This window comes from Python bivittatus, unplaced genomic scaffold (assembly GCF_059951505.1).
Source record: "Python bivittatus isolate LINGU-HERP-01145 unplaced genomic scaffold, Pbiv_v1 ctg000350_np1212, whole genome shotgun sequence".
NCBI classification, from domain to species: Eukaryota; Metazoa; Chordata; class Lepidosauria; order Squamata; family Pythonidae; genus Python; species Python bivittatus.
Genome location: NW_028277074.1, coordinates 39,795,866 through 39,820,809, shown reverse-complemented (window position 1 = coordinate 39,820,809; position 24,944 = coordinate 39,795,866). Strand labels below are relative to the sequence as shown.

Genomic DNA, 24,944 nt, shown 5'->3' with positions numbered 1-24,944 from the left:
ATGAACACTAACCCACAAACAGACAAACCATATATTAGACTATAAACCACAGCCTTAGTTACAGTTGGAGTAAGCCTACTGAAAGCAACACGTGTCAGGATAAGCCTGTCTCATTTAGACTTTCAATTTAAGTGCATGTTCTTTAAGCATGATTATGTTTAAATCCACCATTTAATGATGGTCCAATATTTTCTTTTAACTCTTGTCCTATGAGATTTCCAAGTACTCTATTTAAACTGGAACAAATAAACCCGTTGTTTGGAGGGCAGCCTGAATCAGCCCATTTGTGGAAGTACAGAACATATGTCTTCAGTGGTATTAGGACAGTTCAACTGGACTACCCAGAATGATCTACAGGCAAAAGGGGCTTATTTAAATGAAGAGCCCCAAAGGGGTTCTCTTGTTTCTCGCGGAAGAAGAATGAGCTCTGCAAAAGAACTCGACTATCCTCATATCCTAATTCAGTATCAGAATGGATTTCTAGTATCTAAGGTAAGGAGATCACAAATAATGCCTTAAAAAAACTAAATTATTAATGCTAGAAAGAGTTGGTAGTAGTAGTTATTTAAGAAAAAGGCACAACATTGATGACTTGATGGCACATAATCCATTTAAAAATTATATCTATGAGATCTTTTTTCTCCATGATGTAATGGCTTTAATTTTAATTGAACAATTATTGTATTGTCGAAGGCTTTCACGGCCGGCATACGATGGCTGGTGTGGGTCTTCCGGGCTGTGTGGCCGTGGTCTTGAAGTCTTGTTTCCTAATGTTTCGCCAGCACCTGTGACCGGCATCTTCAGAGTGCAGGAGGACAGACAGGAGCAGTTCTCTGGGCACAGAGAGAACTGCTCCTATCTGTGCTCCTGCACTCTGAAGATGCCGGTCACAGGTGCTGGCGAAACGTTAGGAAACAAGACTTCAAGACCACGGCCACACAGCCCGGAAGACCCACACCAGCCATTGAACAATTATTGTCGACAGAATGTAGAAACTAGAATGTAGAATGTATCACCTGAAAGAATTGTGCCAACATCAAAATAAATTAAATCCATGAATTAGGAAAATCCATAATTTTGGCTGGATCAAGATTATATCTATATCTATAATTATATCTATATCTATATCTATAACTATAACTAACCAACCAACCAACCAGAGCTGAAAATGAAGCAAACAGTAAATATCTTCAGAACTATATTAATCTGGAGACTTTTGATTCTTGGATTACAAACAAAGTACATTGCTTAGAAAATACCAAGGACCTTGCTACCAGTAAAAAGGCCCATAGATTTTCCTGACTACTTTCCTTACTTATTGACATGTAGAGAGAATACAATTACTTAGCATTCAAAAACTTGTGCCCTTGTCTTACACCAGTAGTTAGGGAAAAAAGAAAGAAGTGCATAATGTAACAGAATTCTAACTCGATGTACTTTTACAAACCCTTGGAAAAACCTGACAAATCACTTTTAAAGGTATGCTTTTCAAAAGTTCTTCAGTCTAGCACCTTTAAAAATTGTTTTCTAAATTATTTATAATAAAGCAAAATATTGATTTAAGCTTAGCTGATTATCTCAGTGCTCTATTCAAGAAACCATGAAAGGAAAACAAAAATCCCAAGTGAAAAAAATAATCATATTTTGTTTGCAGTGGTGGCTTTAATATAGTAGGGGTTTTTTGTTTGGATGGCATAACAACAACCTCACAAAAGCACTTTGGGCTCCATAGGGAAATCATGCATGCCATCAATGCCAAGTGTAGTTTAAAACCTGGCTGAAGGTCTGACATATTTTGCTGTTTTGAATTTAATTATCCCTCCTCCTCTTCCTGCCTTTTGGATTTAATCATTGCTGGCAAGCAGTGTGTCCCTGCTTCCCATTCATGCCATTAATTCTTCTTTTCTACACTTTGAGGTGATGTTTGCTGCCTGTGAGTTGGGTGTGTTTGATCTGTTGCAAGAATCCAAAGAAAACTTGTCATCCAAAGCCATCGCGGAACGTCTGGGGAGCAGCCTCCATGGAATGGAGAGACTGTTGGATGCCTGTGTGGGTTTAAAGCTTCTCGAAGTAGAAGTGAACAAAGAAGGAGGTAACAGGGCCAGGCTGTTATGATCTAGCAATCCTCCTCACCATTAGTATCTGTGTATATTTCTATACCTTAGAAGCTAATTCTCTAGCTTCTTCAGAAAGCTGAAAACAGTTGTAAAGAAGTTTTGCTTAAATGTCATATGTCCATCCTGGAAAATGATTCCTTCCTTCCTTCCTTCCTTCCTTCCTTCCTTCCTTCCTTCCTTCCTTCCTTCCTTCCTTCCTTCCTTCCTTCCTTCCTTCCACTGTTTCTCCTGAGAGCTAGCATATATGTCGTCTCCCCTTATTTTTCCCAACAATAATCTTGTAAAATACGTTGGGCTGAACAAGAAAGATTGGCTCTAAGTTACCCAATGACCTCTGTGGATTACTCCTCCTAAATACTGAAATATTGCCCATTCCTGGCTTAAGAAAGCCAGAACAAAACGATCCCATGGTCCAATCTTGTGAGTTCATAAATGGGCAAAATATTTTTACAGAAGGTGGTTATACAGAGAATTAGCTGCAAACTATCACCATTCAAGAGCTCAATAGGGGCTGCAGTTCCAAAGTCTACAGTGGGGAATCTTAGACATGCTAAAAGCAGCCATTCTTTCTGCTGTGAGATCAGCATGAGAGTAATCCACTGGATTCCCCAAGGGTGGTATTCATGGGAATATTCATGGGATATTCATAGGAAAGGAGGGTCAATCCCTGTCCCAACCACTGGATCAACATTTGGTTGATCCGAAAAAAAGCAGACTCTGCACCTGCGGAAAAAACACTAGGAAGAAAAAAAATCACAGGAAGGGAGGGCCATTCATGGGAAAGGAGGCAGCCTTCAAGAATATGTGGCTATATAGAGGGGTAAGGGGACTCCAGGTTCTCTAGATCCTAGATTTCTCCTGAGACACCTGTTCAAGTGATGGTGCATTTGGACATATTAGTCATATGCTACAGGCTTTTCAGTACAGGTTATCCTTGTTAACAGCCACTTGTTCAGCAACCATTTGAACTTACAATGGTGCTGACTGGACCTTGTACTTACAGCCATTGCAGTGTCCCCATGGTCACATGATCATGATCTGGGCAGTCAGTTTCTGACTCATAATTATGATGTTGCAGCGAGCCGCAGTCATGAGATTCTGTGATGGCTTCCCACAAGCAAAGTCAATGGGGAAGCCGGCAGGAAGTTGCAAGTCACGGTCATGTCAGGTCCTTGCTTAACTACAGCAACTGGGACTGCCAGAACTGCCATCACTAAGTGACAGGGTTACATGGTTTTTCGACTACAACCGCATCGCTTAACAATGGAGTTTCTGGTCCTAATTAGTATAGTTAAATGAGGACTATCTATATAGAGAGAGTCACTAATTGCAGAATTCCTCCCATGTCTAGAGAATATAAGTGAGTCAGTATCTAGATCTGTAAAAAAGAAGAAAGAGAAAGAGAGATGAAATCAGTACTACTAAGGGTAATTTTCTCTCAGTGTTTATTAGAAGCAAAAGTCAGTTTATCTGTAAGAGGGTTTCTTAAATATCGAATTACTGATCAGCTTCAGAGAACTGGGGAAAAAAAAACACTTGTGATATAGTCTTCCTGCTGAGAAATGTCTATGGGAAGAGTCTATTCTGCTTCTTTTCCGTGTTGCTTTGGGTCCTATTCAATCAGGCACCTTGCAGCCGTTTTAGAGATCCATGGGCAACTCAGAACTTTGAGTGGATCCTGCCTGTATTTTCCTGTTGTCACAATTATACAATCAAAATGATCAAGAAAGGAAGCCTTAATTAAGGCTAAGGATGGCCATTGAATGTGTGTCTCAACCTGATGTTTCTTGATTTGGTCTAAAGTAGATCTCTGTTGAAAGAATGCAATAAAAATTCATCCTGAAATGGTTAATGGAATTGTGCCATCACATTGCTCTTGCTGTTAAGATGATGTTGTCTAAAAGATATTTTTGCCTATGTTATAAAATATTGGTTTCTATTATTTTCTTTTTAGCTTTTTATGGCAACACAGAAATCTCTGAACAGTTTCTCACAAAATCAAGTCCAAAGTCTCAGTATCACAGTTGCATGTACTACTCCAGAACAATTTATCTCTGCTGGCAGTACTTGACAGAGGCTGTGAGGTGAGATAGACAATGAGATCTTATGCAGTCATATATTGTACACTGTAAAAACTCCATGAAAAAAAACAGATCCTACCCAACTGTATGGATTTTAGTCTTCCGAAAAACCAGGTGAAATAAATCTCCTTACTGCTGTTTCTAAAGGAGAAAATACTGTTGCATTCATTGTTAACACAGGACTGCTATAGAATGGTGATAGGCCTACTTCTTTCTGTTCAATACTACACATGCAAGGTGTGGAAATCAGAATGTTCTTAACAGTTTAAAATAAAGCTTAATGATGATGTAAGGAAAACTCTGTTAGGAACTCTGGTCTGAATAACAGAATTTTGCAGAGAAATTCTTCCCTTATGAGGGACTGATACATAAGCATATGCTGTTAATGCTGAACGAAAACAAAGAATAAGATCAGGCTTTTTTGGTTAACGGGAAATGAATGGCTCTACTAACATCTGTGGCTTTGTTTTGTTTTGTTTTTTTAACAGAAATGAGATAAAGTTGAAGGGCTACAATTTCAATATGGGTATGTTTTAGAAGAAGGAACAGCAGAAAAAGAAAGAGAGAGATACCAAATAGGAAAGAGCAGGAAGAAACCTTCCACTATCAACTACACCGATTTTTTAAGTGAAAACTAAAAGCACCAATTACTTATATAAAACGTAACAAGAGAATTTTAGTTTTATTTTAGTTTTATCCAGAATATAAAAGCTTTACATTTCTCTAAAAGAAAAAGTGACAGAATACCATGGCTTAAACAGGATACTCTTGAGCTGCATTGTATGCAGGATATAATACGTGTGTGCATATGAAAAGATGGACAATTTCTGAAATATGCTAGGCTTGATAATATATTTTTGCATCTGCAGGTTTTGTCACTCTTTAGCCAGAGAGAGTAATAGCTTGCAGAGTACAGCACAGATGCAGACTTCAGATTTCATCACTATAACTTTCAGTGTCTGGCTACAAATTGCTTATCTAACACTCCTATATATTTGAGCTTAGATGGGTGTAAAAGTAATAAGCACAATTCATAATTTGAGTCATTTGAAGGCCAAAGGTACATTTGTATGATTGCTTTTTTTTTTTTTTTTAAGTTGAGCCCTTCCTTAAAGTATCTTGCTTAGTTATAATCCATCAGTATATGACATGGTCCTCTAGATTTAGTGGATCTTGTTCCCAAGTCTGTACGTTTGGGAGTGCACGCTTGGCTTCTAATTAACCATGGGACAGTGAAACATAGCATGTGCAATATTAGAAGGCTTTATATGATCCTCAGCATGTTGAAAAATGTTTCTTACTAGTAGTTCCTTATATGATTAGGGCAGCAGTTTTTGCATGATTAATATTTAAGCTGAACTTGATTCACGGATGCACAGAATTGTGCCCACACCATAAGCTCTAGAAAACAACGTGGGCAACTGTTGATGGAGTGGGATAAAAGCTAAGATTGTGCCCGCTTTTCCCATGACTCCTGAACAGATGACTGGCAGATGTAGCTCTCACTGCAAAATCACAGAGAAATATTCTGCATCAGTATCTGCTTCAATGACTGATGGGAGAATTCCCTTTGGTTTAATTAAGAATAAGCTTGGCAATTACCAACTTTTTTTTACCAGTCATGTGGAAAAGGCACCTGCTTTCTAAGAGCTTTCTTCTGCCTTAAACAAAATTTTAGCACAACGTATGGTTTTGTGTATAAGCACCTTATATTACTTCTGCTTGGGAATGGTAATTCCCAGCACCATCTCAATAAGGTTATTCATCCAGCTTGAAATTTCAGAATGAATGCATGTTTACATCTCTGCCTGGAGGAGCAGGGAAGGAAAACCTATTCGGGTCGAAGAGGCAATGTGATTCCAGGGAAACATATAAGGTTGCATATAAGCAGCAGATATGGCTATGGCCCAGAATAAACAGAGCTATCAATAGAAGAGAATATGTGTAACTCAGGGTTGAACTGTGGAGTCCTTGGGGTTCTCTGAGCTTGGTTGCTTTCTTGCAGACATTTCATTACCCAATTAGGTAATATGCTGAAGATGTTACCTAGCCGGGTAATGAAATGTCTGCAAGAAAACAACCAAGCTCAGAGAACCCCAAGGACTCCGCAAACAGAGCTATCCCAGTGCAAGGATGTGGTCCCTAACACACTTTTCCACACTGACACACATCACTGATTGTCATATGATGTGATCCTGCAAATGGCTACAGTATGTATAAAAATAGAAACCCCCATGCATACTAGCATACAATCCATTGTCTTCAAGCAATGGTATGATCTGTAATAGCCTTATTTCAAAAATTCCTAGCACAGTCTTCAGCATGAGTTTTTTCTTAAGGTCAACAGAACTACATAATTTTAACTGACTCTTGAAAAGCTGCCAGATATCCGAAGATGTTTTTTTTCCCCCAAGGGAAGGCAAGAACCAATATGAGAGAGCATTTGGCATTTCATCAAAAGCTGTTTTTGAAGCTCTATACAGGTAACGCTTCCACATAATAACATTAAAAGGAAAATGATAGATATTACCTCTGATAAAATATTTTTAAATCCCCTTGTTAATTTCATAGAACCTTGTACTGTTTATTTCTTGTTTTCTCAAATGCTGTTATTTTTATAGAAATTAAGGCTGTTGTTAAGGTCCATTAAAAACATCAGATGTGCAGTGTAACTATCACATTAGTTTATAGTGTGTTTTTAGTCTTAGAAAACAAATATCCATAACACTATCCTCTTTTTAAGAAAAAAACATCCTGCATTTAAGAAAAATCTAGCTTATTCTTTGGTGTTAAAAGTTTGGAAGAATCAATACATATAAATTCTGAAAAGGGACATACAGAAGAGGCAACAAATCCATCTGATTCTTAATCTGAGATGTGTTCTTCCACTGAGTATTGAAGCATAACCAAGACTTTAATTAGAAGGACAGTATTACAATAATTAGTTCATGCATGTGATAAGATTTGTTCTTGTGTGTCTCTTGTATAACACTAATGCTTTTTATGATCTCTACTATCTAGATCAGAAGAGGAAATGGTGAAATTCATGTATGGATTGAATGCAACTTGGAGCCTATGTGGCAGAGATGTGATAACTGCATTTGATCTATCACCATTCACTGTGATTTGTGATCTTGGTGGTAAGTTCCTTAAGAATGTTTTTCCCCCTCCTGATTACATATACAGATGGTAAAATATTTGGCCCTTTGCTTTTTTGGAGGAACAGTTTTTGTTTTTAGGCACAGGATGGGCTAAATAAAAGTAGCAAAATATGGGTGCTGATTTTATAAATTGGCTCTAAGTTCTGAGTTGCAAGCAATGACATATTCAACAGAGTCTTTCTGTTTCCACTTGCTCCTGCAATACTAAATCTGGGTCTTGTTATGTTCTGTTTTATGGAGCCCTATCTGCTGACCGATAAACAGACAGAGTACTGACCACCTTTACATAATTTATTTCCAACATTCTCTTAAGTTCAAAAAAATAAAAACAACTGCAATCCCCAATCTGTAATATGAAACACACATACGTACAAACTGTACACACAAAATCTTCTTTATGCTGAAAGAATACTTCTAATCATGTATAACTTACTAATCCTCAGCTGACAGGGGTTGTTGCATCCAAGAGCAAAAAGAGCTACATGAGACAGATGTGCATTATGTATGGTTGAATGTGTCTTTTATTTTTGTTTCAAAAGGAGGTGCTGGGGCTTTGGCTCAGGAATGTGTTTCACTGTATCCAGATTGTACAGTCACTATTTTTGACCTCCCTAAAGTAATTCAAACAGCAAAGAAGCATTTTGTATCTGCAGAGGAACATCGGATCAATTTTTATGAAGGTTAGTGTAGTTCTTTTTGGGAAAGGAGAAAGGCATTTCTTATTAAAAACTTTCTTTCTTCTCCATAGAATAAAGTCAGAAGGCAATTCAGATTGCCTTCTGAATTCCTCCTGGGGTCCATGTGTCAGGGATCACAGCCCTAAGTGGAAATGGCTTCCTCTTACTCCTGTGTGCCTCTTACAGGAGTGTCTGGGCTAGGAAATAAACCCAAGAGTAGCTTATCTCCTTTCTGGGCTCAGGAAATGGACACCTAGTCCATTTTCTTTATTTCCATCTCCTTTCTCTGCAGAGAGACAACCTGTATTACCTTCCCCAGAGGAATGGGAATCAGTGAAGGACCTTTCCCTGAGCCTCATGCATTGAATGCGACATTTTGTGATGGTGTATGGGAATGACCTTGGGAGATAGGAGGAAGACTGTTGCCTAGGCAACAGGTCGTCTTCTTGTCTCTCAAGGTCATTCCCACATACAACCCCACATTTGGATTCAAGGTTCTGTGATGCTCTAGGTACATTCAAAAGTAAACCTTTTACTTTCTTACTCTTAATTTCAGTTTAATTCAATAAATATATTTGAATTCACTGAATGATCTGAATAGTTAAGTATTTAAAAATTGCCATTATTCTTTCTGAACACTAAAATTTAGACAATGGGCATTCACTTTTAAAACCAAATAGAGATAATTCAACCCTTAGAATTGCCTTAATTAACTGTTGTAACCTATAGTTTGAAAAAGGAACATCAGGGCAACCAACTCTGGTCTTGGGAACCACGGCAGTTTTGCTCCAGCTTCCACAGGGAAAACTGTTATTTCATGACAGAGAAAACTGCTTTTTCATAAGCCAGACAGATATTCCAGTTAGCAAGCCCATGGGTTTAAAGCCATATAGAACAAAACAAAAACAAAAACAGACAAAACCTCAGTGTTTGATTAATGAGAAATCAATGTTCACTGGTGAGTTGTTGTGTTTTTTTCCCCTTCAATTTTTCTAACAGGGGATTTTTTTAAAGATCCTCTCCCGGAAGCCGAGCTGTATATTTTAGCAAGGATCCTCCATGACTGGTCAGATGAAAAATGTGTGCAACTTCTCACAAAAGTGCAAAAGTCTTGCAAAACGGGTATGTACATGATAACAGCCTGGCCGCACATTATAGTTGCACATTGTATTTTTGACATGCATTTGAGTGTGTCAAATATATTTCGATGACACTGTTTTGTATACAGTGTTTCCCAATCCTTACAAAGTCTGCCATGCTAGGATAAACTGTTGCAGAAAATTTGTCCCAAGCAGTTATAAACCTGTAATGGCGGAAGATAATATTGGACTCATGACTTCTTTAAATATTCCAATTAGGTGGTGGTGTTTTACTAATTGAAACTCTTCTGAATGAGGATAAACACGGGCCATTGGAGAGTCAGCTCTATTCCCTTAATATGCTCATTCACACTGAAGGAAAAGAACGGCCACCGGCAGAGTACAGCAAGCTCCTCACGGCAAGTGGTTTCAAGGAGATTGAAGTTAAGAAATCTGGAAAGCTGTATGATGCCATTTTAGGAAGAAAATAATATGGTTCCTGTCACTTTGATATCATAAACACAAAAAAGTGAGCAAATATGCTTGGTCCCGTATAGTCCCATTGTCCATTATATCCCACTATCACCCTCTTGAAGTTTCGTAATCATTTTCTTTCCTTTCTCCTTTCTTAATTTATATGCCAAGTATCTCCCCAGATTGTTTGCAAATTCAGAATGTTTTTGTTTGGCGTAGCTCATCTTTTTTCTAATCCTCTCACTGTTAACATAGATAGCTGTTGCTGTAAAAGCTTAATTTGGTTTGAAATATTTAACTTTTGTGGTGGTAACTTTCATTCATCCTCTTTCTTCTTTATCTCATCCAAGATACCTTGCATTTTTTCTTGATTCCTCTTTTTAAACTCAGTGTTATGCTGTATGAAATATCCTCTAATAAAAGCTTTGCTTGCATCCCAAACCATTCTCAGGTCCATACCTTTAAATTGTTCTCAAAAAATTCCATTTTTTTTTTTACAATCTTTTAGTACTTCTTCCTTTTGTAGCAACATTTCATTTAGTCTGCATCTACAAGAATTAGATTTTCTTTTAAGAGTCCAAGTCAAATAAGCATAGTTGAGGTATATATATTAGAGGTACCATTTTCCTGTCTCCATATATTCACTAAAGATAAATTGTCTATCAAATCAAAAAATATTTTAGGTGATTTACCCTGATTCTTTTTCACTTGCTTGTCTGATGTTCTATCTAATTGTGGGTACACCACTCGGTTCCAATCTCCCACTAGGTACCAATTTTCATAAGAAAAAGAAAATATGTTTGCTCTCAAGTGAAACACAATTGATTTAAAACACATTACAAAACAGAAATTATAGTATCGATAACAGTCTAAAATATAAAATATTCCACTACTAAAGCATTGAATTAATACTGTAATTCAGTACAGAGTCTAGGGACAAACAGGATCTGCTCACCATTTTTTTTTGGTCTAGAGTTTTTCTTTTAACTAGGTCTTATGATAGAAATGATGCATATTTTCAGCCATTCCCTGAGCTTTTTGAATGGTTTATTACAGTATCATGAAGTATTAGAATTTCCTCCATATGTTGTTGGTGAAAGATGGTTATGGAACTTTAAGTAACAGTTTAGCTGGAAAAATTGCAGAGTCCTTAAACCACAGCAAGAGAACTTCGGAAAGACAGGCAGTGGAATTCTAAGACGAGGAAATGGTAAATGACAGTATCTTTTCCAGGTTTTTAGAATAGTCCAGTCCTGCAATAACACTGTATGAAATTCATCTTTTGCAAGTGGAAGCTTGGTAACAAAAATGTATAAATAATAATTAACACTTTGAGTTTGGGGTTTAGTTAAACAAAACATCTGCTTAATAGACTATATATACTGTAAATGCAGAACTCCAAGAAAACTGCTTCAGCTTCTATTGGGTAACAATGTCTAGCAGTGCAATGCACTTTTGTTGATTTGTGATGTCTTTAAGTCTGTGGTACCAGTGTTGTGGAGTACAATTCACTTTTCTGATTGGTTGAAGCACTGTCCTGAATTGGGAGGTAGAGGTGTGCATCTGCATGCAGACCTGCATGTATATGGACATGCACAGAGTCATGAAAAGGGGGAAATGGCTAGCAGTAAGGCATGAAATTAAATGCGAACAAAAGTGCCTAATCAGTGTGGCAGCAAAGTGTGATTCTTCTATTAATGACATTCTTACAGAACAATTATTGACTTGGCCCTTAGATGGTGCTGTTATACTACACTTCAACCCCAGTTGGTTGCTAATTCTAGTAATAAACTCCTCTACATTACTACTAATGTTCTAGGGTTCCACAGGTTGAGATCAAGCTATTCAGATTCAAAGCAGGTGGTGGAATCTACCAGCCGCTGGATGTAGCAATGGAAACATTCCATTACTGTAGAATATTTTCTTGTGCGTATGGAATTCCATCACATAAATAATGAAATCATTCTGTTTAAACAGGATGACTTGTTTTTCCAGATTAAAGGTTTAAACGTGGTGATTCTTCCCCCAGATTTTGCATATTTAATAACTTGAGTAACTTTATTTGATGTGGAAGACTTTGTGAGGTTCTGGATCTACCTACAAGATGAGCATTGCTTATCTTTGCTTTTGACTGGAATATCATTAAATTCTCTCTCTGTCATCATTAGCAAAATAATGAAGACTTTTTTTAAATACCTGAAGTTCTTTACAACTTGGATTAGGTTACTTGTCAAACATAAAACCCTGCTCATAAATAAGATTTACTGTGCCATGCACTTGAGAAATGACTTGCTCAGTAGTGGCTTTTTAGATTTGACCAATAGGTGGGCCTCAAACAATTCCTCCTTCAAGCCTGCTTTAAGCTGACTCCGTAAAGGACATGCTGGAGTCGGGCAGCATCCAAATCAAATGAATGAATGAATGAATGAATGAATGAATGAATAGATAAATAGATATTGCTTCATAAATAATTTCTGGTCATCTATTCCGATGTGATTATATGATTAGTACTATGTTGTTTACTACTTCTTTGTGCTGGTTTTGGAGACAGGAGGGCTAAAATTCTTTAAGCATAGGCATTGGAAAGGGTTATGATGTATTAAAAAATGTAACAGCCGATTTGCTTGGTTAATGTCTTAGTTGCAATCATTAAATATTTACTAAGCCTATAATAGACCTCTGCAAGAATTTTATTTCTGACAGCATTTTTTTTTCTATACAGGATAAAATAAATGTATTTCTTTTAGCGTAGCCAGAATGAGTTTTTAGAGATGTGTACTAAGAGAGTGGTTCTTATTTTTCTTGCAAAATGAATGCATTGTGGATGGGACTCACATATCTCTCATACTAAAGAGTTGATACTTTTCTTGCAATATGTACATGAGAAAGCTGGGAAATAGTATGTTCAGGAAATTTCCTAAAAATGGTAGACTGCAATAAAAAGAAACAAGAAGATATTGCAGAATGGATCAAGAAAGTGCTAGCCAAGAATAAGAAAGAGATGCAGAACGGCTTCAGATAAATTGGAAATTGCAGAATGTGAAAGCTAAGATTAAAAATGAAAACCCTAAGGCATTATTTTCACCTTGCACAGCACACTTTTTCAGCCTATGCCATGGGACCCCATGCCATGGGAAGGACCCTGGATCAAAAGGTATTTTGGGAATGTTCACAAGCTGTACAATGTATTTTCATGCAGTCCTGCAAAGCTAGTTCTGCAACTGTCTTTAAAAATTGAGGAAGTCTTGGATTTGTCTGTAGAAAGACTTCACTTTCAGGTCTCATTGAATGGCAGTAATCTTTTGAATTTATCCTTCTTACAACAGTTTGATACAAGTCACTGTAACCTATTGATATCTGAAGCCAATTTATTTAGGGATCTAGGCTTATAATTGAAGAAACCATACAGATAAATAAGAAATCCAACAGTTGAATATTCCTGGGCCAAGTCTTCTCAGGGATTCTAAGCACCAAGTCTCACCACTGACTTCAAGAAAACGTGCAAAAGTATCTGAAGGAAGCAGCATTTCCATGATGATCAGCCACTATAGATTATACATTTTATTCTTCCAAGGGACAATGTTCACAGCAATAACATGAGTTGGGAGATATGGAACATTCAATTAAAACACTGATCTGTAATTACATTAAAAATAATGCAACCATTACCATGTATCAGGATGGATTATTCAGGAACAAGTCTAGCAGGCTAACGTTATCTTATTTTTTTAAATATAATTTTAATTGAATAAATTTTTACCAAGATAAAAACAATATAAATATTAGAAAAGAAATAAAGAAAATAAAGTATAGTGAATAAGTAAGAAAGAAAATAGAAAAAAAGAAATAGAAAAGATTATAAATAAGTGGCTTCCAATATTTTTGACAGTGGCTATAAATGCATTTATATTTTACCCTCTTTCTGAGAGGTTGCATCATAATTTCCTTCTTTGTATAACCTTCCCTTTCTAATCTTCAAACCCATAAATCACAAGTTAGTTTTTCCCTTTTTTCAGCAAAACGTCTATAAGGGGTTTCCAGTCACTGATAAATGTAGTTGTTGATCTAATAGAAAAGAATAGTTGTTGATAGAAGAGTTGTTGATCTTTCTCTAATCAAACTAACGTTACCTTATTTTTGATTGGGTAACTTCTTTAATAGGTCAGAGATTAGAAGAATAGGCTGAAAGTAACAGCATGAATTTAACAGAATGAAGAATACTTCATTTAGGAAATGAAAATCAAATGCACAGGTTTAGGATGGGGAATATATGACTTACTAATACAGTAGTTTTTTTTAAAAAAGATCTTCAAACAATGCTGACTGAAAAATGAGTATGAGTCAGCAGTGTGATCTGGCTGCCCAAAAAGTAAACACAATTTTAGGCTGCATCAACAGAATTGCAGTTTCAAAATCAGAGGAAGTAATAGTTTATACTTTATACTGCTTTTGAGACCTTAAGTACTCTCCTCAAGTATGGTGAGCTATTATGGACACACACTTTAAGAAGAATTCAGAGAGACTGAAACAGAGAAGGACAATAAGAGATTTAGAAATTGAGCCCTATGAAAAGAGGTTGAGGAACAAGACATACAGTACTTAGCTTTAAGAAGATTGGAGTGTCTGTGTATGGAGATGATACCACTTTTCAAACTCCTGATAGGATGTTAATTACAAGAAGTTCAAAATAATATTTTCTTTTGGGTTTAAGTTGAGGGGGCAGAATCCAACAGAGTTAGGAAAAAATATTATTATTAAGAGCAATTTAATAGCTGAACTAATGATCTAGAGAGCTAGCGTGCTCCCTTTCAATAGATACTGTATGTCCAAGCAGAGGTGGTGGATACTTTAATTAGCATTCCTGAACTAAGCAGGAGTTAGATTTGATTAAATAAATAGCCCCTTCTAACTATATGAATCTGTGAATTTCGGATCAATTTCAGATGCATTTTGAACTCAAAGTTTAGAAAGTAAGAAAAACCAACTCACCAGTTTTCCATTATATAACTTCCTTAGTAGCTCTGATTTCAGTTCCAAATATCCATGATCAAAGCTTCAAGTGAGCAACCAATAATTTCAGTTCATTTATCTCTGTATCTATTGTGTGTTATAATGTTTATGCATGCAGCATAGGAACTCATGAACACATTTCAAGTTAGTATCCAAATTCAGCCTATATAACTTGGGCTAGTTGATTGAATAAATGAAGGATGGCTGATTTAAAAATATAAGCAAGATGAGCCTACATAGTATTTAAATGTGAGACCACATGAGAAGGCCTGAACTATATGCCATCTGGAAAACTATTTTTAAAAAATCCTGAAAAAATGCAATGGCAACTCTCTTCTACATTATGCTAACAAAACTTCATGGCTGTAATCCCTTTACTTACACATGGGATGCATGTTTAGGATGATAATAGGCATAGGCAAGGGGGGTGACAAGTTATGGTGGCATAAGTCACTTCCAAAGCTGCTGTCCAAGGGGTCCAGGGCTATGATGTCTTCTCCTTCTATCCCCACTTACCATGGGATCCCTCTATGAACCACTAAAGTTTCCTGTGAGGTCCCACAAGCCTCCTACTGGAGCCTACTGCTGGGATTTCCTCCTATAGAGCCTACTGCCTCCTACCACTCTCTCCCAAGAAGCCTTCCCAAACAGCCTATTTAGCAACTGGCAGCCTCTCTCTGCCTCTGAAACTCTTCTGTGGGTTACCAACAGTAGGTCCTCTTTGCTAAGTCTTGCCTGCCCAGCCTCTTGATGGCTATGCACTCCCCTACCCCAAGTCAGTCACAGTACCTCTTTGATAGCCTCTCCCACCACACTATAGTTGCTAAATCTTTGCTGGTCTTTGCCTGCTGGACTGCTTCTGACCTCCTAAGCTAAATCTGTGAACAAGCCTTTTTGAATGCCATTCTGCACTTCTTGGTCTTGGGTCCTCCAACTCCTGCTGGGCCTTCCTGACCCAGACACTGCTGTAACTTCAGGCATGCTTAGGTAGCTGTTGTTTCTTTCTGATTTTTAGTTGCTTAACTTCCAGCTCTACAGCTTAAAGTCACAGTCTTTCCAGCTTTCATTATAAAGACCAGTGTTTCTCTTAATTTCTCACTCCAGCCAGCTCTAAACTATAAGCTTTATTCATATTCTTACATTCTTGTAGTCATTCTCTTGCTCACCCTCTCATTCACACTCATATATGGAGAATAAATTCTTGCTTATACATACACAATTCCTCAGCATAAGTAGGTGGGTCATTTACAAATACCTGTAAAAGGAAAGAGAGACGCTGGAAAGAATTTCTTTCATGCTGAGTTAGACTCTTTCTTCCACACTATAATATCATATTTTAACTAGGAAAATGATACTTTTTTAAAATTTTGCCTTGTGGCCTTAAATGCTTGCAATGATATATTTATTCAGTAACATTGTAACCCCAATGTGTTGCATTCTAGAATTGTTGGAACTGTCATCTATATTATTTCCAGTTAGCATCACTATTTCCTGTGCTGGTTGGGAACTGTCAGAGTTGTAGTGAAATATCCAAAGGTTTTTAAGCTCAGAAAACCTCTATAACAGGTGGACGGATGTTATCTTTCTAGCTTTCATATCTAAAAGTTAGGGAACTATACTTGAGTATTATCATATCAAATTTAACTTTTCCTATACTTATTATTTCATTTAGTGTTCATAAACTTCCAATAAACAATAGAACATTTTAATAGAAAAATGTAGATAATAATTCCATTTATTATATACAGTGTGTGTGTGTGTGTGTGTGTGTGTGTGTGTGTATAAAAATAAATAAATGGAACAAACGGAGAAATGTAGTGGATCAAAGAGTGACTGACTCAGAGTTTTGCTTTCATGGCAGTCAACGGAAGTCATTTTGCAGAAGTCAAGGGAATACACATATGCTGCTTAGGAGATAGAGTGTTTATTATAAACTTCCCCAAACGATCTTCAAAAAGTAGTAATAATAATGTAAGAGAATTAATTTGGTCTCAGTGGATTAAAGCTGGTCCTGGGCAACTTACAGTACATACTCCCACCCTCAGTTTTTACAGCCCCTGCTGAAATTCAGAGATGAAGGGATGAAGATCACACTGCTGAAATTCAAAGAAGGGCTAGGATGGAAGGGAGAGGAAATGGAATATATATTAACCCCAAAGACTATGTTAGATAGGAAAAAAATATCCAATGATCCTCATCAATCACAATTTAAAAAAAAATGGCTGCATACTCTTGCAAAATAAAATGACTTCAAAGGTGAAGTTGTGAGGCTTCCTTTTAACCCAATGTCATACTTCTGGGCAAAGTGGAAGAGGGTCACAATTTAAGCCACCTCTTCATGTATCTCTGTGCTCTGAGGAGATCCTACATAAAAAGGAAATCGGTTAAACAGAGGCCAGTAGAGGACATGAATTAGCATAACTTTTGCATGGGGTGACAGATGCTGAAGTTCAATTTTAGAAATAATTGCTATACTTTAAACAGAAAAGCAAAACAATTCACTATGGTGGAGAAGGCTGTCACAAAGTGACCCTCATTACTGCTGAGTCTGTGGCCCAAGTGCTGCTAACTGTTGAGGGATGACTTCCAGGCCTTTTTGCTCCCCGTTTTTATGGTACGTTCTCTTGAAACCAGATTTGGGAATGGACAGCCGTTCACATAGAGTACTAGAATGTTAGCCCTAGATCAGTGTTTTTCAAACTTGGCAAGTTTAAGATGTGTGGACTGCAACTCCCAGAATTCCCCAGCTTGGCTGGAGAATTCTGGGAGTTGCAGTCCACACATCTTAAACTTGCCAAGTTTGAAAAACACTGCCCTAGATCATCTTCCAACAACTGAAACCCTAAGCATACCTTGCAACTGATCTCTCTAACCACACCTAAATAAATAAATAAATAAATAAATCCCATTTTCAAAATGTGGTGCTCTGCTTAACGTGGTGCGTATATGGAGGTGTCTTTCTGTCATCCCATTCTCTTTCTGTATAGTAAAACACATGGCTGCTATATGCTTCTTGCTTAACAGTCCTGGTTCGCACTTTGGATAGGAAAGGTGTTTCATACTGGGAAAGTTTAATAGTGTTCTATAATGTTATTTGCAAATGGGAACAGAAATGTGAGAAAAAAGTCAACATTAGCAGTACCGACGTGATGACAAATTGATCAAGAATGTTCTTTCCCTGGGCTCTTAAGCTTAAAAGCCTCTTGAAAGTAATATATCATTCTTTCTAAGGCATGCCAAATCTTGGCTTTTGCTAATCATTTGTATCTGTTCATTTATATCAGTTATTTTTCATCTGTAGATTATCCGTAGAGTCCAGCTTTTTCCGAGCTGATAGTCAGGTAAAAGAAAAATTGTGTCAAATTGAGTTGTCCTTATTAACGGTGAAAAATAGGATGTGACAGAAACCTGAAATGAAATGATGTTGTTGATCTGCCTGTGAACCTTGGAAATTACACTTGGTTTATTTTTACATCCGAATCTTGGGTATTAAAAAAAGAAGTTATCTAGGCAGTACATAATGCTGACTGAAATAAATTCCACATCAACTGACTTCAGACCAGCTTTCTGTAACCTGGCACTATCTAGATGTCTTGGTTGCAAATCATGGGAGATTTTTTTTCTGAGCACTTCTGCCGGGTGTCAGGTATAACTTTTGGATTGTTAAGACTGCTTTATATATTTCCAAAGAGTGAATGGGCATTCTGCTTTCTCTCTTATTCCTCAGCTGACACGTGTGCAGCTTCAACCTTGAAAGTTGTCTATTCCCCATGCTTAATTTTCTTTTCCTTTCAAAACTCCACTGAGACTCTCCATTCAAATAATACATGTTTTCTATTAGCCTGTTTAGAGACTGATTGCATTTTTAACTGTCCTGTGAAAAGTGAGATGGCATTGTGATTGACACAAAAGATCCAAGTAAAGCGAGATCTTGCTCCATAGTTGACACAATAGCAGAAGTGGGAACCTGTGGTTCTCCAGAAGTTGTTAAATTACAATTTCCATAATCCCTGGTTATTGGCCAACTGGTTGATGGTAAGGGGATCTGAGTCCAGCAACATCTGGAGAATAACATATTTCTTGTCTTGGCTTCATAGAGATAAAATATTTAATTTTATTGGCTGGGAAAAAATGGTCAAGGTTCATACTGAACACCAAGACAGGAAATCTTACCTTATTTTGTAAAAAAAATATTGCTGATCCATTTTAGCTACCCTCTCAATGCAAGGTTCATTACATTCGGCACTGGAAATAACCCTTGTGAGACACAGACTTGAACGAAACCTAGTTTACTCAGACGTAATGCGTAGTGGTTACAGACAAAGCCAGGATTGGCTTGGCGCAGGTTCTTACAGTGTTTTATAGGGATCCCCCTTGACCTGTAGTTCCCCTGGGTTCCGCCCCTGCCCTTGTCCCAGGTCATCCCTCTGCTTGTCGTGATCTCCCTCCCCTCTCCCTAATGGCAGATTCAGTCAGGTTTCATTGTCCTCATGATCGTCATCTTTTGTCCACGTTGTTGGTGTGCTCGTGGGGCTTTTCTCATGCGGATGACATGGGGTTTCTTAAGTCTTGTTCCAACTGGTCGCTGATTGCCTCCGGATTGCTGTATTCCTGAAATGTTGTAATTGGCGTTGCCCAGGGCGTCTGGGGAGCCGCCTGCACTACAATGTTGCCGGTTTCAATTTACTCTCGGCGGTGAGTTAATTGCCACCACCTGCTGGCAATTAGCTTGCGGTTTGCCTCATTTCCCTTCCCTGACCACCTATGCCTGAGGCGGTGAAATTGACTAGCGGTGGTGAAACTGAACAGTGGCGCTGGCTGTACTAGGCTGAATCTGACACTCAAAATGAAGAAAACTACCCTCTAAAGAGAGGAAAAATTGGTGAGTAAAGAAACATAGTGGCATTGTATGTGGCTATGAGTAAGCCAATAGTTAAGAGTAGTTAGAAGGATGTCTGGCTAGAGGAATGTTCAAGGGACAAATTAGGTTTCTAATAGTTTGTGAATCACTGAGTTAGTGATGATAAAGATAAAAAGAGTCTTAGTTGCACTAGAAAAGGGTATATCTGGAGTGAAGAAGGAATGTATACAGGTAGTCCCCAGGTTAAGAACTCCCAGTTTAAGGACGATCCATAGTTAAGAATGGAGCCTTAATGGAGCAACATTTGAGTTAAATGTTGATTCGAGTTAAGTACACAATAATTCGAGTTCATTACACAATATTACTTATACAGTATTATACAATAATACTGTTCCAGCTTACATACAAATTCAACTTAAGGATAGACCTTGGCAATGGAACGCGTTCTTAAACTGGGGACTACATGTATTGTCTAAGCACTAGTGCAACAACTATATTCTCAACAGATCATGGAAAAGAATGTCTATATTTATATCCACAGATACACACACACACACACACACACACACACAGACTAATCTGAAGGTCTTCTTTTTCTTGTACCTAAAATTGAACAAAATGACATGATCTCATTCCCAGCAGGATAAATTCTTACAGATAATGTAATACACTGTGACATTTAGTGACAAGTCCCAAGGTCTCTCATAAGCAGAAAGCAAAGGGCAAGCCTGACCAAAGCAGAGGAAAAATTGCATGCAGATTTGAGAAGAATAGGTAAAGTAATAATATTGGGAATTCTAAGGTACCAGATGTGATACCATAAGTTTGTGGTTATTGATAGATAGATAGATAGATAGATAGATAGATAGATAGATAGATAGATAGATAGATAGTTATTTATTTGATATATAGGGCTGCCCAACTCAAACAATGTGACATGATCCAACAACAGCAGAAATAAACCAACACCCCACATAACTTCAAAACATATGCAACGTGCAAATAGAAGACACAAAATGTAAAATGGCAACCAAGCCCCATAACGAAAGGGAATCCCACTCACCTGGTCCCTAATGCCTGGGGGACATAGAAATGTTTCAAATCAATAATCAAGTCCCCTTCAATGGGAAAAATAGTTGGATTTTGTTTAGAAAATGCAATTATTATAAGTAACATTAGGTGTAGCTATTGTATTTAATCTACACTATCTAGGATGTCAAATGTTTATTTGCAAAAAAGTTAAAATGAAAGAGCATAGCATTGTTTAAGAAAACAAAATCCTGCTAATTAATTAAAAGTCTCAACAGTGGAGTGAAACTAGCCAATAGGACATGAGCACTGCTCTATGATGTTGGTTTTAATGAGTAAATATGATGGATTTATTTTTCCCCCCTCAAATCTGTAAGATTTACAGTTTAAAAGCCTACGTAGGATATAGGGACGATCATTATTTTTTACTTATGCAAACACTCATGTCTCATACCAACAGATTTCATTCTTCATATTATTATACATCAGCATAGTCATGCACAGTGGACTCAGTCAGTTTTGAGTCAGACTGGGTAAATGTAGAGAGGTTCTGTAATCTACAAAATGAAACAAGAGATCAGATCCAGATATGGAACTAAACTTTGCGAGTACCATAATTCACCATCATCAAATTTTTACCTCTAGTTAAAATTGTCTTCTCACATATTTAGAACCAAAGAGGTATTTCAAATTTCAGCCTTCCAACCTTCTACTAAACTCCTTTTCCATTATGCATTTGGCTGAGCAATTTCTAGAATGATTCTAACTAGAGTGCCCAAATAACCACTAAATGGGCTCAGGAAAGAACGCCTATTATACTGCATTTTCCTTCACAATATCAAATTTCATGACACCCAGCACAAAGAACTTTCGAAGCACTATAGAACCCTTCTATAACTTGACCCATTTCTTACCAAAGAGCAATATTACAATTTTTAATTAAAAAAAAATCAAACAATAGATAGTGATCAATTCTTGACAGTTCATGAAATTTGGCAAGTTTAGAAATAAATTATCAGGCAAGATACACACACACACACACACATATATATTGTATGTGTGTGTGTGTGTTTATACATATATACATATACATACATACACATATACACCCGCAAAATTATAGGCACTTAAGTTATAAGAACCTAATGCCAAATCCTTGCAGTTACTTTTCTGAAATTGGCAGGCTTCATTGCCTTAGAAATGTTTACTATGCTGACAATTTCAAGTAATTCTGTTTTTGACTCTCGTTTCAGAACTCTCACTCACTCGTAAATCCACTTGGAAAGCCTTCAGATTAATCCAAGTTCAGGCAAGCTGAACCATTTCAGCTGAATCTCTGAAATATATATAAACCAACTCTGGTGATGAATGCCTAACTGATAATTTCTGGCTGGTTGTACAAAATTATTGAACATAAATTAGTAGGACCTCAGCTGTAATACAAAGCAGGAAGTATTGATAAGGGGAAATTTTGAGCCATGATAATCCCTGATTAGTGTCAGAAGTATTTGGGCAGCAGAACGGATATGTCATTTCCCTGTCTCTATATTTTTTCTTATCTGCTTTTGTGCCTACACTGTCTTCCTAAGCACACTTAGCTACACTAAAATGAAATCTTACCTCTTTATGGGGATTCTAGGGCCTGGTAATCTTTCACAGATCTTCAAATGATCTTACTTTAGGAACCTAATTCTTGCAAAGTATTCCACCTAACTTCTGCTTCATTTTTTTGGAAAGTGCATTGGCTCATGCAAACGAGGACACTCAAATTTTACTGCTTTTTCCCAATCAGCTTTAGCAAGCTTCACTGACACGTTGTAGTTATAGATTAGGGGGCCTTCCAGAACAAAATTAAATATGGGCAGAAGGCTACAATGGATAGGAATGAATACTGGATAAAAGGGAATGGCATAGTGTGGGGGACCTGTGGGGAACCTGTTGGTCTTCAGATGTAATGAGCTCCTAGCAGTCAGTCAGCACGCACAGTTGTAAGAGATTCTAAGAGCCATAGTTCAGCAATAACTAGAGGGTCACAAATAATTTCGTGTTACAGCAAAGTCACCACTGATACATTCAAGCATGAAAACAGATTAACATTACTATAAGGCTTTGTGCTGAGGCTGAGAAAGAAAGAAACCTCTAAACACAAGGAATCAGCAGATAGGAGATCCAGTTGTAGGCTTCTCAAATAAACAGACTCTAGCCAATCACATAAACATTTTGGTAAAAAGAGATTCAAAAAGTTCAAAGACATTCCACCTTAATGAATTCAGGAGGACTGGAAGGTTCTTCTCAGTTCTAAAGATCTTGCAGTCTAATTCTTGGCATTGCAACTCATTAAAGAAATCCTGTGTGAATTGTGCTTTCTTGATTGTGTCCTGCAGTTAAGGGCCTTCACAATTAGTCTTGATGTGATTTGCCACATGATTCCTAAAAAAATGTTGCCCTTTTATTCAATCCTATGCAAAGTAGTCTATAAATGAGAATCATAAAGATTGCAATTACCCAGGGTACTTGGGCAATATAAGAGCATCATCTATCCCACCTTTCTTTAAGCTTGAAAACCTCTGAAGAAACACAGCCATTCTTGAAAACACTTGGAAGTGAAGCCCAGACATTTGGAAGGCACCTACGTTGTAGGAAACCGATCTATCATGTTGCCAAGTTCTTATCAAACACTGAAGAGCCATATAGTATTATTTGCCATGGCCTCTGTTCAGGATGAATTAAAGCAGTGTTGTCCAAACTTGGCCACTTTAAGATGAGTGGACTTCAACTCCCATGGGTGACTGGGGAATTCTGGGAGTTGAAGTCCACTCATCTTAAAGTGGCCAAGTTTGGACAACACTGAATTAAAGGATTGGGGGGAGTGGATGGAGGGAGAAAAACAGAAATATATGAAACCAAGCAGTAGATAGTGATAACTTGGAGAATCCACCAAACAAGGACGTTAAAACTTGCCAGGAATAGTCTGCCTGATACGGAGCAGGAGTTGTATTTGTGGCACTTGCAGAATGTGGTGATTAAGGGAAGCTATTTAAAGGACTATGAAAATAAATATGTAAGATGCATGATTATTTTGAAATCTCATGAGTGTGGAAACAGGAAGCCATGACTAAGACCCAGGCTGGAGTCATGTTAACTAGACTAGGGAGGCCTCTCTAAAATCAACTGTCCCAACCAGGATTTCTCTAAAATGTTTATTCTACGATTTTCATCATTCATTACCTATACTGGCAGGGACTCATAAGAGTTCTAATCCAAGCCATCTGGAAAGCAGATTCTGGAAAAGGCTATTTCAGTCCAAGAAGAAAAACTGTTTAACAAATGTGAGAAAACTCATTAAGAAATCTTTTGGTATTCAGTTTCTCCTAGTTCCTGTTATCATAACCAGAGAAGGGCAAGCAACTGAAGATTTCTTAGGAAAGATCTTCCAGCAATTGGTATGGGAAGAAAAATACGGATTTCTCTTCTTTGTTAATTTCTTCCACTGCTACTTAATGATTCCTGGCAGTTATCGCAGCAGCTGTAACTAAAACTTGCAAGTAAATCTGTCTTACAATGAGACGTTGTTTATTTACTCACGGGTCATCTTGACAATGCACTGGAAATATTTTAGGATTTAAAGAAGTACAGAATGTTCACATAGTACATCTGTAATATGTCTTGATAATGGCTTAATAGATAAGCTGAAATTTGTTTCTGTGACAATATCTCAGGTTCAGGAAGGTGTGGGGGAAAACAGAAATAGTGTGTGAGATAACCTCCCAAGTGAATTATAAAATGATATGTTTGGAGAGAGAGTCACACATTGCCCTTCTTTCTGCCAACCACAGTTCACCCTCCCCCCCCGCCCCAAGACCATTTGATGTTTTGATATTTCATAATGATATTACTCATTGTGGGCAAACTTTTATTAGTAACTCAGATGCAGCCAGGCTTTCTGACATATTTAATTAGAGAGATAACGAGGAATGAGTCATACCTGTGTGTATATTGGTTGCCATATACTGCACTCTGACTTTTTAACTCTAGGAGTTGTAGCTGAGTATGTGAACCCTTCTCCTCCCCTCCTCCAAGTCCACAGTGTTGAAAACAAACCAACGAGCAAACACTGCAACTGAAGCCAGATCATGGTGGGCAGTCACTTGGGCTGCAGTGTTTGATCTGTGATGAAGAATTCATTCAGGCAAGAAGTCAGGGCTTCATTATGCAATCACTGAGCAATGCTTTAAACTAGAGCCAAAGGCAAGCAAGGAACCAAAATAGACACTCCATGGCAATGAATACATTGATTTAATTTTATTTTCCTTCTTTAAAGCAACAGATTTGCCAGCATTAGCTAATGGCATCACAGGCCTTTTCACTGAAATGCTTATTAGCAAAACTGACAGATCAAAATGGGCGAAGCACAAATCAAGTTGTGAAACTAGTATGGGTGGCTCTGGAATGGAT

At 37.5% G+C, this 24,944-nt stretch overlaps 1 protein-coding gene across 1 annotated transcript; it reads left to right on the top strand.

Moving 5' to 3' along the window:
* Window positions 1-420: 420 nt before the first annotated feature.
* On the top strand, window positions 421-9,933 carry ASMT (acetylserotonin O-methyltransferase). Its single transcript, XM_088144435.1, has 8 exons — window positions 421-492; window positions 1,918-2,092; window positions 4,072-4,201; window positions 6,613-6,681; window positions 7,220-7,338; window positions 7,899-8,039; window positions 9,036-9,158; window positions 9,395-9,933. Exons 1-8 carry the CDS (start codon window positions 421-423, stop codon window positions 9,604-9,606), a joined length of 1,041 nt encoding a protein of 346 aa, XP_088000561.1. The 3' UTR covers window positions 9,607-9,933.
* Window positions 9,934-24,944: the final 15,011 nt, after the last annotated feature.

What these genes read in the sequence shown, in the direction of transcription:
- ASMT (XM_088144435.1), top strand. Translation starts at nt 421, where the DNA reads ATGAGCTCTGCAAAAGAACTCGACTATCCTCATATCCTAATTCAGTAT. An exon ending in ATGGATTTCTAGTATCTAAG is followed by an intron (nt 493 to 1,917) that starts GTAAGGAGATCA and finishes CTACACTTTGAG; the next exon opens with GTGATGTTTGCTGCCTGTGA. An exon ending in TCGGATCAATTTTTATGAAG is followed by an intron (nt 8,040 to 9,035) that starts GTTAGTGTAGTT and finishes TTTTTCTAACAG; the next exon opens with GGGATTTTTTTAAAGATCCT.